Source organism: Carcharhinus amblyrhynchos, chromosome 15 (assembly GCF_965287045.1).
Source record: "Carcharhinus amblyrhynchos chromosome 15, sCarAmb.v2.hapA, whole genome shotgun sequence".
NCBI lineage: Eukaryota > Metazoa > Chordata > Chondrichthyes > Carcharhiniformes > Carcharhinidae > Carcharhinus > Carcharhinus amblyrhynchos.
Window position 1 is genome coordinate 13387998 of NC_137338.1, and position 18076 is coordinate 13406073.

Genomic DNA, 18076 nt, shown 5'->3' on the forward strand with positions numbered 1-18076 from the left:
AAGTTTTTGCTTTTTCTCACTTGCACATTTCAGCATTGATACTCCTATTACAACCTTAATTGTACGGAATTCTTTTTACTTGATTTCCAAAAACCAGAGTTCACCCAGAATGCTTGGGTGAGGCTACAACATGAGCAAATGAAAACTAACCAGCAGAAGCAATCCCATAATCAATAGACCAGCTCAAAGCTTTGTAGACCTGTCACATTCAGTTGTGAATGGTGGTGGACAATAAAGCAACTAACAAGAAGAGGGAGCTCTGTTTTGGTGGTTAATCCAGTGGAACGCAGTGACCCTATGACACCATTCGAAGGGGGACACAGTGATCTTCTGAGCCAACATTCATCCCTCAATTAATGCAACAGTAAGCAGTACGAGCTGACCATTTATCTCATTCATGTTTGTGGGACTTGATTGATATTCCATTTTCTTTCAAGACAAACATTACTCTTTCAAATAGATTTCATTGTGGAAAATGTCTTGAGATATTTAGCTACCAAAACACAGACGGTCACTTTTTTGCTGAATTGGGGCTAAGCACCCACACCAGCAGGAAAACCAAGTGTTTCCTTCTGGCGTTGGCAGTATCTAGCAGATGAGATTCTCCACTGCACCAATAGTTCACTGCCATCTGGCACCCTGGCAGAGATGCCCTGGCCTGGAGCCAAGGACCCTGAAGGGGGACCATCCTGCTAACTGTATTACAATTAGTGGGTTTGCATAATTTTTGGGGCCTACAGGGTGAGTCAGGTGAATCCCAGTTGTATTGACATCCAGTGGGAATCACAATCTTTGGTCAACACCCCATTCAGTGGGGCATTGGGATTCCCACAGACCCTCTAACGGAGCTGGAAAACCCCACTCCTCCCCCCACCCCAAGATTTTCAGCAGATTTCTGTTGAGGTTTGAAGGTAAGATTGTGTGATGTCAGGTGACAATTTCTTCTTATTTTTGGATTTATGTTGAATAGTTCCCTTTTTCCCTAATATTCTCCTCTTCTTTCCCAATAGTGTTTATTTATTCTGGGGTTCAGCGTAAAAAATAGTGGTTTCCATCCAGTAACTTTCCCAACTGCCCATTTTCATTGACCAGTCTACACAGAGTAAGTTTTAATGGGCCTCAGCTTGTATCACGGTTCAGCCTGTACCTATTCCCATTTAACATTTACTTGTGTGCCTTCCAACAAGAGTTACTGCACAGCGATGGGGAACAGGAACACTGAGTGAATTTTCTCCTCCCTTGCTGATATCAGTAGAATCATAGAATCCCTACAGTGCCTACAAGGAGGTCATTCAGCCCATCAAGTCTGCACTGACCACAATCCTACCCAGGCCCTATTCCCATAACCCATCACATTTACCCTTGCTAATCCCCCTGACACTAAGAGTCAATTTAGCATGGCCAGTGCACCTAATCTGCATACCTTTGGTAATGGGCTATCTACTGACATCCCGGCTAAGAACATCAAACTAAGTACAGAATCTGGGCCCTATTGTTTAACAAGATACTGAGCAATCAGGAAGGTGAAACATTTTTGAAGAGTTTTGACCGCTTTATGAGTAAACATACAATACTGGAAAAGAACTAATGTGTAGGTATTTACCTTAACTCATTCTGATAACTGGATTCTAGGAAGAAAAGAAAGAGTTAAATAATATTAATAATTTAATTAAAAATGAAAATCTCCTTTTGTTTTGAAGATAACATCCTAATTTATCAGTTTGCTTGTTGTTTCGTCATGTAGAATTTTCTTTCCAACACAACGTAGTATCTTAACGGTATCTGTGTCCAAGTGTAACAATTGGAGGAGTGGGAATTTATCAGGTGTTACATCTGGGTGAAGGGCCAACACAAACAGTGCAAGGGACGTTCAAAACTGGAGGGATGCAGTAAATCATGGTAAGGTGATCACAAGTTTGGGTTTGAACAATCTATACCAACTTGCCAATTGCCCAATAAGGGAGGTAAGGAGGTTGAGTGTTTTGGGAAATAACGTGTTTCAGTTGAAAACTGTATAATGAGTTTTAAAAGGCAAACTACTGTCTTAAAATAAAGCTTCCAGGACATGTAATGGACTCAGTGTTCTGCACCGACTGTATTTCAATCAATTTTGATCCATCATAGTTAACCTTATCACCAGCTTATGCTTTCCTTGACTCACAGTGGTTAGCACTGTTGGCTCACAGCACCAGGAACCTGGGCTCAATTTCCAGCTTGGGGGTCATTGGCTGTGTGGAATTTGCATATTCTCCCCGTTTCGACATGGGCTTCCTCCAAGTGCTCCAGCTTCCTCCCATATTCCAAAGATGTGTGGATTAGGTGCATTGGCCATGCTAAATTGTCCCTTAGTGTCCCAGGATGTGTAGATTAGAGGAATTCCAGGATAAATAGGTGCGATTATAGGGATAGGGCCTGGGTGGGATTGTTGTCGGTCCAGACTCAATGGGCCGAATGGCCTCCTTCTGCACTGTAGGGTTTCTATGATTTCTATGACTCTATGGTTCACTTGAATGCAAACCATGTAGTCATCCAGAACAAGGGGAGAACAGATTTAACGTACATCTGAATGCACGAATTAGGAGTTGGCCACTTAGCCCTGGGGTCTGCTCTGCCACTCAATAAGAGCAGGGCTGATCTGATTGTAACCACAACTTCACCTTCCAGCCTATAACTTTTCACCCTCTTGTTTATTCAGAGTCAATCTACCTCTGCCTTAAAGATAATGAAAGACTCTGAATCAAGTACCTTTTGAGGAAGAGAATTCCAAAGACTCACTCCACTCAGAGAAAACAAATCCATGTCTCTGCCCTAAGTGGGTGGCCTCTTATTTTTACAGTGACCCCCAAGTTCTATATTCTCCCATAAAAGACAGTAAGCATAAATCCTTTCCACAATCACCCTGTCGAGACCCCTCAGAGTCTTACATGTTTCAATCAAGTTGCCTCTTACTCTTCTAAACTCCACAGATACAAGCCTAGCCCAGTATGGCATGAACCTGATTACATCGCCGGTGAGGGGTGGCAATTATTGGAAATGGTGACCTGGCTGGTGATCTCGTAGCCAAAGAGTGTGAGCTCAAGGTCCCGCCCTTTGCATCATCCTTGCCATTTGCCTTCCCACCTGTTTTTGTGCCATCCACAAACTTCGCGACAGTACTTTCACTTCCCTTGTGTGTAGAATCATAGAAAAACTACAGCACAAACAGACCCTTTGGCCCACAAGTTGCGCCGATCATATCTCTACCTACTAGGCTTACCTACAACCCTCTATCTTATTGAGTCCCATGTACTCATCCAGAAGTCTGTTAAAAGACCCTATTGAATCCACCTCCATCACCATCGCCAGCAGCCGATTCCACTCACCCACCCTCCTCTAAATGAAAAACTTACCCCTGACATCTCCTCTGTATCTACTCCCCAGCACCCTAAACCTGCGTCCTCCTGTGCAACCATTTCAGCCCTGTAGGTCATTAATACATATTATAAATAATTGTGGCCCCAACACTGATCACTGTGGCACTCCACTAGTTAAAGATTGCCATCCTGAAAATGCACCTCTTATCCTAACACTCTATCTCCTATCAGTTAGCCAATCTTCTGTCCATGCCAATATAGTACCCCCAACACCCATGGGCTCTTATCTTATTAAGTAGCCTTTTATGTGGTATCTCATCAGATGCTTTTTGGAAATTCAAATATATTAAATCTCTTTATCTATCCTGCTTGTTACCACCTCAAATAGCTCTGATACATTTGTCAGGCATGATTTCCCCTGCATGAAACCATGCTGACTTTGCTTGATTATATCATGCATTTCTAAATACTCTGTTATTACATCCTTTATAATGGACTCTAACATTTTCCCAATGACTCAGACTTCTTTTCTCCAAGGAAACCAGTCCCGTCCTCTCCAATCTATCCTGATAATTATAGCTATTACATCTGGAACCGTTATTGTGAATCTACTCTATACTCTTTCTATTGCTTTCACATCCTTTTTCAAGTGTTCAGAACTGGATGCAGCCCTCTAGATAAGGCCTTACTAGTGTCTTATAGAAGTTTAACATGGTCTCCTTATTCTTGTGCCCCGATGAGTAAAACCTTGGATACCATTTGTTTTCATAACCATTCTCTCAACATGCCTTGCCATTTTCAATTACTTATTACTTAACCTCTGTTCCTAGTCCTCCAATCGAGTTTTCTCACTTTATTTTATATCGACTCTTTATATTCTTTCTGCCAAAATGAGTCACCCCCTAATTTTCTGCATTGAACTTCATCTGCCACTTGTCTGCCCAGCCCAATATGTTTATGTCCTTTTGAACGAAGTTCAAAACTACTCTCATCATAGTTAACAACATTTCTAATCATTGTATCATCTACAACTTTCAAAATAATGTCCTGAGAACCACAGCCGAGGTCATTAATCCATATCAGGAAGTGCATAGGTCCCAACACTGATTCCTGGGGAACTCCACTACAAACTTTCATCCAATCCGAAGAACGAGCATTTATCACTACGTCTTGTTTGCTGTCATTCAGACAGTTCCTTATCCAAGGGCCAACTTTCCTTTTCATCACATGATTTAGAATTTTGCTCACAAGTCTGTTATGTGACACTGTATCAAATGCCTTTTGAAAATCCATATACACCACTTCAACAGTGTTGGCCTTATCAATGTTAGAATCATAGAATCCCTACAGTGCAGACAGAGGCCATTTGGCCCATTGGGTCTGTATCAACAACAATTCCACCCAGGCCCTATCCTTGTAATCCCCCTGACATTAAGGGGCAATCCCACCCAAACCTGTTCCCCGTAACCCCAAGTATTTACCCCGCTAATCCCCCTAACCTGCATATCTTGGGACATTAAGGGCCAATTTAATATGGCCAATCCACCTAACCTGCACATCTTTGGAGTGTGGGAGGAAACTGGAGCACCTGGAGGAAACACACGCAGACATAGGGAGAATGTGTAAACTCCAAACAGTCAATCCCCGAAGCCAGAATCGAACCCCGGTCCTGGCGCTATGAGGCAGCAGTGCTAACCATTGTGCCACCATGCCACCTGCCATGTTCTCTGTTATCTTCTCAAAAAACTCCAGCAAGCTAGCTAAACATGACTTTTCCTGAATGAATCCATGCTGGCCTTCCTTAATTATCCTGCATTTGCCTAAGTGATAATTAATTTTATCCCGAGCTATCAGTTCCAGAAGTTTTCCTACCATTGAAGTCAAAGTGACTGATCTGCAGCTATCGGCTGCACCCTGTTCTGAGCAAGTATGGAATATTCCCAATCCTCCAGTCCTCTGGCACCACCCCTGTGTTTAAGGAAGACTGGTAAATGGGGAGACGATGGCCTAATGGTATTACCGCTCGACTGTTCATCCAGATAGTCTACTAATGTTCTGGGAACCTGGGTTCAAACCCCTCCATGGCAGATTGTGGAGTTTGAATTCAATAAAAAAAATCTGAAATTAAGAATCTACTGATGACTATGGAACCATAGATTGTTGGAAAAACCCATCTGGTTCACTAATGTCCTTTAGGGAAGGAAATCTGCCATCCTTATGTGGTCTGGCCTACGTGTGACTCCAGAACCACAGCAGTGTGGTTGACTCTCAACTGCTATCCAAGGGCAACTAGGGATGGGCAATAAATACTAGCCAGCCAGTGACGCGCATGTCCCATAAGTGAATAAGAAAAACTCACCTCATCAATTTTAAATAAAGATTGCTTTTGTACTAGTAATTGTGAGCTGTAGTACAGCAAATACTGAAACAACCATCAACTGGGGAATTTGGGGGACAAACATTTCCTTTTTGTATGAATATCACCATATGATTATACTACATCAAAGCATGCTCCAATCCACTCAGGCACATTTACCATGGAGATTGAATATTACAAATTTAAGGCAGCATGGTGCAAACAAAGAACAATAAAAAAATTACAAATAAACAAATGTGTCAGTATTTGAAGGATTAATTTACAAAACAGGTACTGACCGGAGTGTTTGTTTCGTTTTATGCAGCACATGACGATGATGACGATGAGTATCAGAAGCAGAATAAACCCAATAATAGGCACCACAATAGCAGCAATCAACCAGGTCCGATCTTGACTGGCTGCAAAGTCAAACACTTCAGGGAATTAGTCACCAGCTGATATCCCAAGCACACAACCTATTTCTGATACGCAATGTTTGGACGTGCTGATAAGGAGCTATGAGGCTTGGATTCAAGGCCGTATCCCTAAACGCCAGAGTGAAGTTCAAGTCAAGGTCAAGACATTCTCTCCTTATCTCACCTGAAAATGTTGACTGTAGCTGGGATAAGGGTTCCAAAGGCACTTTCTTTGCTCACCCTAGCGTCTAACTTTTTACGTGAACTTGTTTGACTTTGAGGTTGTAACAACTGAGACTCTGATCACCCAGTGTCTTCATCCATGCATTTGAATAAATGGTATTAGCAATTGGCTGACCATCCCGTCTTAAGGAGATTGAGATCAATCATTCGCGTCCCCTCCTCCCCTCACCCATCATTACACATCTGAACTCACCACAGACCATAATTTTAACAGCTAAAATGCCCTTGTCCTTTTTCACATTATTAACAAGAGTTCTATTACTGCAGAATCATTGTAACATATTCCTGTTTAGAGTTCATAGAATCTTACAGTGCAGAAAGAGGCCATTCGGCTCATCGAGTCTACACCAACCACAATCCCACCCAGGCCTTGTTCCCCATAACCCCATGCATTTACCCCAGCTAGTCCCCATGACAGTAAGGGGAAATTTAGCATGGCCAATCCACCTAACATGCACATCTTTGGACTCTGGGAGGAAACTGAAGAACACAGAGGAAACCCACGGAGACACAGGGAGAACATGCAAACTCCACACAGACAGTGACCCAAGCCGGGAATCGAATCCGGATCCCTGCTGCTGTGAGGCAGCAATGCCAACCACTGTGCCACCACGCTGCCATGATTTAAGAAGTAATAAAAGACATCAGAATCCTACAGATGCTAGAATCCTGTGTTCTTTACATTTTCAACATTAGAATAGTGATTACAGTTGAAAAATATTTCACCAGCTCTCCTGAAGTTGACAAAATACCATAGAAATACAAGTCTTTCCGTTGTTTTATGGTATAGTTTCACAAAATATTACACTTGACATTATTTTCTCAGCGTAATGTTCTGCAATATTTTGGTGACTTGAGGTGGTCATAATGTAAGGAGATTTGCAAGATTCCACTGACCATTGATATATCAGCACTTCTCAGTTTGTAACACTTTCATTTTTGAGTCCAAAATTTGTAGGTTCAGGTGCCACTCTAGGACTTGAACATGAGAAATGTAGGCTGATACATCAGTACAGTCCTCTTACAGGCACTGTCAATGTGTTAAATCAAGACCCATCTGCCATCTCATTGGTATGGCTCCTGCTCTGTCCAAGACCACAAGACACTACAAAGAGTTGTAAACAAAGACCAGTCCATCACGCAAAGCAGCCTCCAATCCATTGACTCCATCTACACTTCCCACTGCCTCAGGAAAACAGCCAGCATAATCAAGGACCCTACTCACCCCGGACATACTCACTTCCACCTTCTTCCGTCGAGAACAAGATACAAAAGTCTGAGATCATGAACCAACCAATTCTCTTCCATCAGGAAAAAGATACAAAAGCCTGAGGTCACATACCAACCGACTCAAAAACAGCAGCCATCAGACTTTTGAATGGACCTTCCTCGTATTAAGTTGATCTTTCTCTTCACCCTAGCTATGACTGTAACTTTACATTATGCACTCTCTCCTTTCCTTCTCTACGTATGGTATGCTTTGTCTGTATAGCACGCAAGAAACAATGATTTTGACCGTATAGTAGTACATGTGACAGTAATAAATCAAATCAAAAATAAAGTTCCCATTCTCACATTGCCCTGGCCAATATTTATCTCTCAATCAATAACACCATAAAAAAAATTAACTGGCTACTATCACACTACTATCTGTGGGAGCTTTCTGTCCACAAATTTGATGCCTTATTTCTCGTATCGCAACCAAACTAATCTTCAAAAGGTCCCTGTTTGACTGTGAAGCAATTTGGGACAGCCTGTGGTTATGAAAGGTACTTTATAAATGAAAATATTTCTTTTAAACTTTACCATATTTTTATTTACGTATCTGTCAAAGCAAATAATAGCACCGGCAATTTTTAAAAATTGTTCATTGACTTGCACCTTCTTTTCTTACATTCTCACGAATGTTGACAAGTTTTGATCAACGTGATATGATGTTGATGTTCTCACCGCCAGCCACTGCTGTTATTATTATCCACATCATGCGCAACATTGTACAGGTTCTGATAGTCCACACTGGTTACCTTCAATATTGACCCATAAGTCACCCTCGTTTTGGGAACCCAAATTTGTCAAAAGATTAGCAAAGAGTTGTTGGACACCATTAATCAGTTTGAGAAGTAGAGAATGTTTAATAAATACTAATTCTGAAAGATTGGGGTTTTCAATGTTATGAAACTCATCTGTATACCAGAAAAGAAAAATCACTGAAAAGCATCCAGTCCACTAAGTACTGAATTCACAGAGTGTTGTTTTAGCAGTGAAGAGGAACTGATTGAGGTGATAAATTCAACAGGGAGCTGGATAGATATGTGGAGGGGGATAGCTGAGAGATATCAAAAATAGAAGGGCGCATTCTAGTGTTTTAGGACTGAGGGGAGGAGAAATTGTGGAATTCACTCCTACAGAAAGTAGTTAAAGCCAAAACGTTGTGTAATTGCAAGAAGAAATTAGATATTGCTCTTGGGGCTAAAGGAATTAAAGGGATATGGGGGGTGGGGGAAGGGAGGAGGCAGGATCAGAATATTGAATTTGGTGATCAGCCATGATCAAAGTAAATAGTGGAGCAGGCTCAAAGGGCCTAATAGCCTACTCCTGCTTCTAGTTTCTAGGTTTTTATGTCTAGGTGGGCTGGGACTAGCCTTTTTCATTCTTGTATGTTCCCTTTTGCCTCAACCCTAGTGGCTTCTGGTAGTGCAGCAAAATCTAATAAGTTATAACCAAAGGTCCAAAAACATATAAGAGGAGTTCTAAACCTGGGCATTAAACATCTCAAGTCAACTAGAAACTGGAGTCTTTTTTCTATACATATGCAGCTTATTTTTCTTCATAATTCTCCTAAAAATAACCCAGACAATACTTCCCTTCAGGTCATGTGATATTATAACAGCCTGAATACTGCCCTGTCATGTGATTAAGCATCATGGCTACTCCAAAGTAGCCTATCCACTGTGAATACTCCCAAGGTTCAAATGAAGCTTCTCTAACTTCTCCTCTTAGTCCCTAAAGGCACAGACACAGGAGCTGGCTTTGGGATTGGAGAAATGCTCATCTACCTCCCCAGGAGGACTGTAATAATTCCTCAGAGGCAGAAGTCCCTTCATCAAAATCTCTTTACCTACAAGTCTGTATGCTTACAGAATACTTTCAGCTAGCAACCTACACTCAGAGTCCCAGAAGAACTGATATGCCTGGTTAAGTACAAAGCAAGAGGCTCCTTGATAGGCCCATCAATTTGGCCCTTAATCAGGGAGTTCATATCCTAACAGGCCCACCTCAATTGCCTGATTAAAGTCATTACAAGGACCATCCTCTTTTGATAGCCCTGCAGGGACTGAGGGCCAACAGGAAATTTGGCCATGGGTGGAATCGCACCTGAGATCGTACCCTGTCCTCATCTGACACGAGCAAGTACACTTCAACAGGAGTCAAAAAGAAAATTTCTCTTCCTCGGCCTGGGGGCAACCAAGACCAACAATAATGGCAATCTCACCACCATCAGTCAAATTCCTCATTTTCCAATGATAATCTGGAGATGATCCTGTTTGACATGGTTCAGTTTCACAGAACTAACATTTATCTATGATGTGGAGATGCCGGTGTTCAACTGGGGTGAACATAAGAACATAAGAAATAGGAGCAGGAGTAGGCCATCTAGCCCTTCGAGCCTGCCCCGCCATTCAATAAGATCATGGCTGATCTGTTGTGGCTCAGTTCCACTTTCCCGCCCTCTCCCCATAACCCTTAATCCCCTCTCTTATCAAGAACCCATCAACCCGCTTCTTAAAAATATTTAGCGAGGCAGCCTCCACCACTTCAACGGGCAGAGAATTCCAGAGATTCACCACCCTTTGAGTGAAGAAGTTCCTCCTCAACTCCGTTCTAAACGGCCTCCCCTTTATCTTGAGGCTGTGCCCCCTAGTCCTACTGTCTTTTTTGAGCGGGAAGAGTCTCTCCACCTCTATCCTATCCATCCCATTCATCATCTTATACGTCTCAATGAGATCTCCCCTCATTCTTCTAAACTCTAACGAGTACAAGCCTAGTTTATTCAGCCTCTCCTCATAGCTCAATCCCCTCAACTCCGGTATCAGCCTAGTAAACCTCCTCTGCACTCCCTCCAGGGCCAAAATATCCTTGCGCAGGTGCGGCGCCCAAAACTGCACACAGTACTCCAGCTGCGGCCTCACCAATGCCCTATACAGCTGCAGCAAGACCTCCCTACTTTTATATTCAATCCCCCTCGCTATGAAGGCCAGCATCCCATTTGCCTTCCTGACCACCTGCTGCACCTGCAAGCTGGGTTTTTGCGACTCATGCACAAGGACCCCGAGGTCCCTCTGCACCGTCGCCTGCTGCAGTTTTTCGCCACGTAAGTAATAGTCCTTCCTACCATTCTTCCTACCAAAGTGGACCACCTCACGCTTGCCAACATTAAATTCCATTTGCCATTTCCTGGCCCATTCGCCCAGCCTATCTAGATCCTTCTGCAGACTCTCCACACCCTCCGCACAATTTGCCTTTCCCCCAATCTTGGTGTCATCAGCAAATTTCGACACCCTGCACTCGGTTCCCTCCTCCAGATCATCTATATAAATGGTAAATAGCTGAGGCCCCAGCACCGACCCCTGGGGCACCCCACTAGTCACCAACCGCCAATCCGAATAGCACCCATTGACCCCCACTCTCTGCCTCCTATTTGACAACCAATCCTCTATCCACGCTAACACCCTACCCCCAACTCCATGTCCCCTGACCTTCTGCAATAACCTCTTGTGAGGTACCTTGTCAAACGCCTTCTGAAAATCCAGAAAGACCACATCCACCGGCTCTCCTCTATCCACTGCCCTAGACACATCCTCATAGAACTCCAGTAAATTTGTCAGACACGACTTCCCTTTAATGAAACCGTGTTGCGTCTCCCTATCAAGCAATTCCCTTCAAGATGCCTTGCAATTTCCTCCTTAATGACGGATTCTAACATTTTACCTACCACAGACGTTAAACTAACCGGCCTATAATTCCCCGCCTTTTGCCTGGCACCCTTCTTAAACAACGGCGTAACATTAGCCGTTTTCCAATCTTCCGGCACTTCCCCGGAATCCAGCGACGTCTGGAAAATAACCACCAAGGCATCCACTATAACCTCTGCCATTTCTTTCAGAACCCTCGGATGCATTCCATCCGTTCCTGGGGACTTGTCCACAATCAGCCCCTCCAGTCTGTCGAGCACCACCTCTCTAGTAACAGTAATGTCATTAAGACCCTCCAGTCCTACCACCTTTCCATCGCTAACACCCGGCAAATTATTCACGTCCTCCTCCGTGAAGACAGAAACAAAAAAGTTATTCAAGACCTTAGCCATATCCCCATCCCCTACCACTAGCTCCCCTTTCTCATCCTCTAAAGGACCAACATTCACCCTAGCCAGCCTCTTCCTTTTTATATGGGCACAGTAAGAAGTCTCACAACACCAGGTTAAAGTCCAACAGGTTTATTAGGAATCACGAGCCTTCATCAGCTGACTCAGCTGATGAGTCATCCAGCTTTGGTTGAATATATAGTTTGACATTGTGACTAATCAGCAAGCATAGAACATAGAACATTACAGCGCAGTACAGGCCCTTCGGCCCTCGATGTTGTGCCGACCAGTGGAACGAATCTAATGACCCTCTAACCTAAACTAATACAATGTTATCCATATGCCTATCCATTGACCATTTGAACGCATTAACAAGCCTAAAGTTACTTACATCCATATTTATGTGGTTTCACAGTGATGTGAAGTTCAGCAGTTCTAGGCTGAGGAAGTTCCTCTATATTGGCCAGGCATCTAACTTCCGCATCAGCACTAAGCGTAAGATTTAATGTGCTGGTGGCATTGAAGAGATGGTCGGGAGCCGGTTGAAAAATGCTGGTGTACAGTTTTGAATCCACGGCTGTTTGGTTTACTGTCCAGGTGATAGTCGGGGGAGGGTTCCACCCATTTGCCTTACAGACAATGTCTATGCTATGGTTTGTCACCACAGTTGAAATGTTGTTCTCAAAATAAACTGTTCCGGCAACTGTGGCAGAATAAAAGCAGAAGGTTAGTTTCATCAGAGGTAAAATTGACAGTTATTTTTCTGAACATTCTTTAGGTAGGAATTATTCTGAAAATAGCTGAAGTGCTTTTTTTATCCTTTGTTATCACTTCCTTTGCATCATACAAAACATCCTCCCATCCATTGACTCTGCCTACACTTCCCAAAGCCACGGAAAAGCAGCCAGCATAATCAAGGACACCGATCATCCCACACATTCTCTCTTCCAGCTCCTTCCATCGGAAAAAAGACACAAAAGTCTGAAATTACAAACCAACTGACTCAAAAACAACTTCCTCCCTGCTGCCATCAGACTTTTGAATGGACCTACCTTATATTAAGTTGATCTTTCTCTACACCCTAGTTATGACTGTAACACTACATTCCGCACCCTCTCCTTTCCTTCTCCCCTAGGTACTGTATGTACACTATGTCTGTATGGCTCGCAAGGAACAATATTTGGGCAGGCAATTGCCTAGTGGCATTATCATTAGGCTATTAATCCAGAAACTCAACTAATGTTCTGGGGACCCTGGTTCGAATTCCACCATGCAAGATGATGGAATTTGAATTCAATAAAAAATATGTGGAATTAAGTATCTATTGATGACCATGAAACCATTGTTGATTGTCGGAAAAACCCATCTGGTCCACTAATGTCCTTAAGGGAAGGAAGTTTGCCTTCCTTACCTGGACTGGCCTACATGTGACACCAGATCCACAGCAATGTGATTGATTCTCAACTGCCCTCCAAGGACAAGTAGGGATGAGCAATAAATGCTGGCCCAAATAGTGATACCCATGAGCCATGAATGAATAAAATAAATTAAAAAATACTTTTCACTGTATCTCAATACATTGTGACAATCATAAATTGAATCAAATCCTTGCAATCAAACCTATTTTTCTATCAGCCAACTTAGAGATGCAGGAGTGTATATTCTATTGTTCCTTCTCATGATGTGGGCATCACTGACAAGACTGGCTTTATTACCCATCGCCAACTATTTTGAGAAGATGGGAGACTTACGACTTGAAATGCTGGTAGCATTTGGTCTGACTGGTTGTACTTGATCACATCAGACATGGCATAAATGTTCTGGAGAAGATACTGAGGAGATTTACAGGGATGTTGCCAGGACTTGAAAATTGGAGCTATGTGGAATGATTAGATAGGCTGGGGTTGTTTTCTTTGGAATGCAGGCTGAGGGGTGACCTGATAGAGGTGTGCAAGATTATGAGGAGTCAAGATAGAGTTGTCAGGGATCCCTGATTTCCCCAAGCAGAGAGGTCAGTTAACAGGGGGCACAGATATAAGGTGATTGGTGAAAGGGTTAGAGAAGACATGAGGAAAAGCTTATTCACCCAGAGAATGGTGGGTGTTTGGAATTTGCTCCTGCGATTTGTTGGCTGAGACAGATACCTTTTAAAAGGTACTTGGGTCTGCATGTAAATTGCTGTAACCAGCAAGGCTACAGACAGGGTTCGGGAAGATGGGATTTGATTGCATAGTTAGACTTTTTTTGGCCAGTGCAGACATAATGGGCTGATTGGCCTCCTTCCATGCCATACCATTTCTAATGTTTGCTAATCAAAGTGTTAACCACCTTGATGTAGAACTGGAGTCACATGTGGAACCAGACTTGGTAAGGACAGACTATGCCCATCCCTCAAAAACACTTGTGAACCAGTTGGCTCATTACAACAATCTAACAGTTTTATACTCACTCCTAGTGATGCCAGATTTTTATTTCTTGATTTTTTTCTTAAATTGAATTGAAAGTGTTAATTTGCCATGATGACATTTGAAATCATAAGACAGAGGAGCAGAAGTGTGCAGGTTAGATGGATTAGCCATTCTAAATTGCCCCTTGGTGTCCCAAGATGTGCAAGTTAGGGGGAGGTTAGTTGGTTAAATACGTGGGGTTATGGGGATAAGATACTTTGTCAGAGGGCCGGTGCAGATTCAATAGGTTAAATGACCTTCTCCCGCACTGTAGAATTCTATTCGGCCCATCATCATGTTTTCCGGGTTATTTGTCCATTAACACAACTCTTGCATTACCTTACATTCAAGGTTCTGCCCAAACTGCTGAGAACCCAAGGGCAGATCTTACCTGCTATAAATGTTATGCTCCCACTGCCGTGAGGTCAGAGAATTTGGCTGCCAGCCAAGTTTCCGTTCACTGCAACGGGATGGGAAAATCCTTCCGGAATGAACAGTGAAAAGATTCCGACCCCAATTGAGGTCATAAGCTGTAGACGGTCAAAGCCATGGCAATGTAGTTCCATGAAAGTGCCATTGAATTGAGGCTTGCTCTTGCAGCAAGGTACTTGGCTCATATGCAAAGCCTCAATTCAACGGCACTTTCATGGAACTACATTGCCATAGATATATATGTATATATTTTATATATATACCATCCTATCAATTTTAATTCAATTCTCACTTTATTATTCATATGAAAATTAATTTTGGGCACATTGCTCATTTATTAAAAATGACCTATGAATGAACGATAACAATTCAAAGAAAGAAAATTAATTTATCATAGAGGTCTAACTTAATTAAAATGTGTAGTAAAATTTATTCCAGCATATTAAAATTACCAGTCGGTGAGTTCCAACCTCAGACATTATAATGTTATTATAAAGAACACAGGAATAGGAGCATGAGTGGACTACACTGCCTTTGAGTTTGCTCTCCACCACCCACACAACCAGGCCTGATTCTGGGCTCCAACACCATTCCCCCCCCACACCCAATATTGCTTAATTCCCTGAGACTGAGAATCTGTTTGTCCCAGCCTTAAATGGGTGAGGTTTCCTTGGAAATTGGCAAAGGCTGATGGCGGGCGGGAAATGTGGCCATGAAGCTGCTGATAGCAATGGCAGCTTTCTCTGTCATATAGTCCTGGGCATCAAGGGACAAGTACCAGGACATTGCGCTGGCGGGGCACCTCCTGCACCCACACTGCCAGCAACTTCGGCAGCTGAGGATCAGGGCGCCATTTTTAAAGGCTGCCCCAGGGTAGGGAGAGCAAAGGAGTTCACCTGGCCCAAGTCAGGAGTGTGATGGAATACTCCCCAGTCGCCTGGATGGATGCAACTCCAACAACACTCAAGCTCAACACCATCCAGGACAAAGCAGCCTGCTTGATTGGCACCACATCTATAAACATCAACTTCCTCCACCACCAAAGATCAGTAGCAGCAATTATCTACAAGATGCACTGCAGCGATTCACCAAAGATCCTTAGACAGCAGCTTCCAAACACATGACCACTTCCATCTAGAAGGACAAGGGCAGCAGTTACATGGGAACCCCACAAGTTCCACTCCAAGTCACTCACTGCCCTGATTTGGGAATATATTGCCGTTCCTTCGCAGTCGCTGGGTCAAAATCCTGGAATTCTTTCCCTAATAGCGTTGTGGGTCAACCCACAGCACATCGATTGCAGCAAAGCAAGAAGGCTGCTCACCACCACCTTCTTAAGGGCAACTAGGGATGGGCAATAAATGCTGGCCAGCCAGTGACACCCATATCCCACAAATGAATTTTAAAAATCCTCCCAGCATCCCCCTGGCACTACCTGGGCACTGGGTCCTTTGCACTACTCAGGCACTGCCTGGGCATAACCCTCTCTCGTCCTAATGCTTCACCCATCTGACCTTCCCTGGGAGCCCGGATCGCAAGGTCCATGCCTTGGGAGTCCAGTCATGACTCACACCGAGGCGGATGGATTTGCTGATGGTGTGGGGGCGTTGGGGGTGGGGGTGGGTGGGGTGGTGTTGGAGTGCGGTGGAGGAAGGATTCAGAGGAAGAGGACTGATAATTTTATACCAATATATTCAAATGATGATCCCGATGTTTAATACTGGGAAATGTATCTTTCACTGACAGGTGAGGAACCAATCGCATGACATTTACGACGGGTAAATAGATTTCTGATAGACAGGTGAATTAAGGGTTTTGGGGAGAAAGCGGGAAAGTGGAACTGATCCACTTCAGATCAGCCATGATCTTAGTAAATGGCAGGGCAGGCTCGAAGGGCTAGATGGCCTACTCTTGCTCCTATTTCTTATGTTCTTACGTTCTTATGTTTACACCAATGTAACACGCGACTTTGTAGTTCTTGCAAAGGCAAAGCAATGACCCAATGGTATTATCTTTTAGACTTTTAGACTTTCACAGCAGATGGTGGAATTTGAATTCAATAAAAAAATTATATGGCATTAAGAATCTAACGTTGATCATGAAACCATTATTGATTGTCAGAAAACCCCATCTGATTCACTAATGTCCTTTAGGGAAGGAAATCTGGTGTCTGGCCTACATGTGACTCCAGAGCCACAGCAATGTGATTTACTTTCAACTACCCTCTGAACAAGAGCAACTAGGGATGGGCAATAAATGATGGCCAGCTAGTGATGTCTGTGTCGCAAAACCCACCTAAGGGAATGGAAAATCTCAGCCAATACATTCAATGATGGAGCATCACAAACATCTGGGGCCCGATTCTCCCACTGGGTTGGGAAATGAGCTTGTCAGCCATTGCGCGGGATTCACGCATGTGTTCCTGATGCATGCGTATCTCCCATTGGCGGACCACGCTGGAAACCGGAGGGAAGAGAGGTAATTGATTTAAATCTGTTTTTAAGAACATAAGAACATAAGAAATAGGAGCAGGAGTAGGCCATCTAGCCCTTCGAGCCTGCCCCGCCATTCAATAAGATCATGGCTGATCTGTTGTGGCTCAGTTCCACTTTCCCGCCCTCTCCCCATAACCCTTAATCCCCTCTCTTATCAAAAACCCATCAACCCGCTTCTTAAAAATATTTAGCGAGGCAGCCTCCACCACTTCAACGGGCAGAGAATTCCAGAGATTCACCACCCTTTGAGTGAAGAAGTTCCTCCTCAACTCCGTTCTAAACCGCCTCCCCTTTATCTTGAGACTGTGCCCCCTAGTCCTACTGTCTTTTTTGAGCGGGAAGAGTCTCTCCACCTCTATCCTATCCATCCCATTCATCATCTTATACGTCTCAATGAGATCTCCCCTCATTCTTCTAAACTCTAACGAGTACAAGCCTAGTTTATTCAGCCTCTCCTCATAGCTCAACCCCCTCAACTCCGGTATCAGCCTAGTAAACCTCCTCTGCACTCCCTCCAGGGCCAAAATATCCTTGCACAGGTGCGGCGCCCAAAACTGCACACAGTACTCCAGCTGCGGCCTCACCAATGCCCTATACAGCTGCAGCAAGACCTCCCTACTTTTATATTCAATCCCCCTCGCTATGAAGGCCAGCATCCCATTCGCCTTCCTGACCACCTGCTGCACCTGCAAGCTGGGTTTTTGCGACTCATGCACAAGGACCCCGAGTTTTTAGTCTTACTTAAATGTGAGTATCGGCCCCGGGGCTAATTTTTCCAGGCCCGATAGCATCTCCCACCCACCAGGAGAATTTCACTCTGGCAGGGCTTAGAGTCGCTCCCCACTTGTGGAGAACTATCAGGAGACCCCGTCGGAGTGAACGGGAGGGCAATTGGGGACCCCCCCAGGGGGGTTGGGTGGTAGGGGGATGGTGCCCCCTGGGCATGGGCAACCTGGCACTGCCAAAGGGTCA

The 18076-nt window shown here is 43.8% G+C and overlaps 1 protein-coding gene across 1 annotated transcript in view; it reads right to left on the reverse strand.

The window, feature by feature from the left end:
- LOC145352911 (immunoglobulin superfamily member 5-like) overlaps window positions 1-18076 on the reverse strand; it is a 76442-nt gene that overhangs the window by 38031 nt on the left and 20335 nt on the right. The window contains exons 4-6 of the mRNA XM_080203211.1: window positions 12122-12433; window positions 6009-6143; window positions 1604-1628 (exon numbers count right to left, since the gene is read on the reverse strand). Coding sequence (XP_080059337.1) covers window positions 1604-1628; window positions 6009-6143; window positions 12122-12433 — 472 coding nt within the window. The remainder of the gene's footprint in view (window positions 1-1603; window positions 1629-6008; window positions 6144-12121; window positions 12434-18076) is intronic.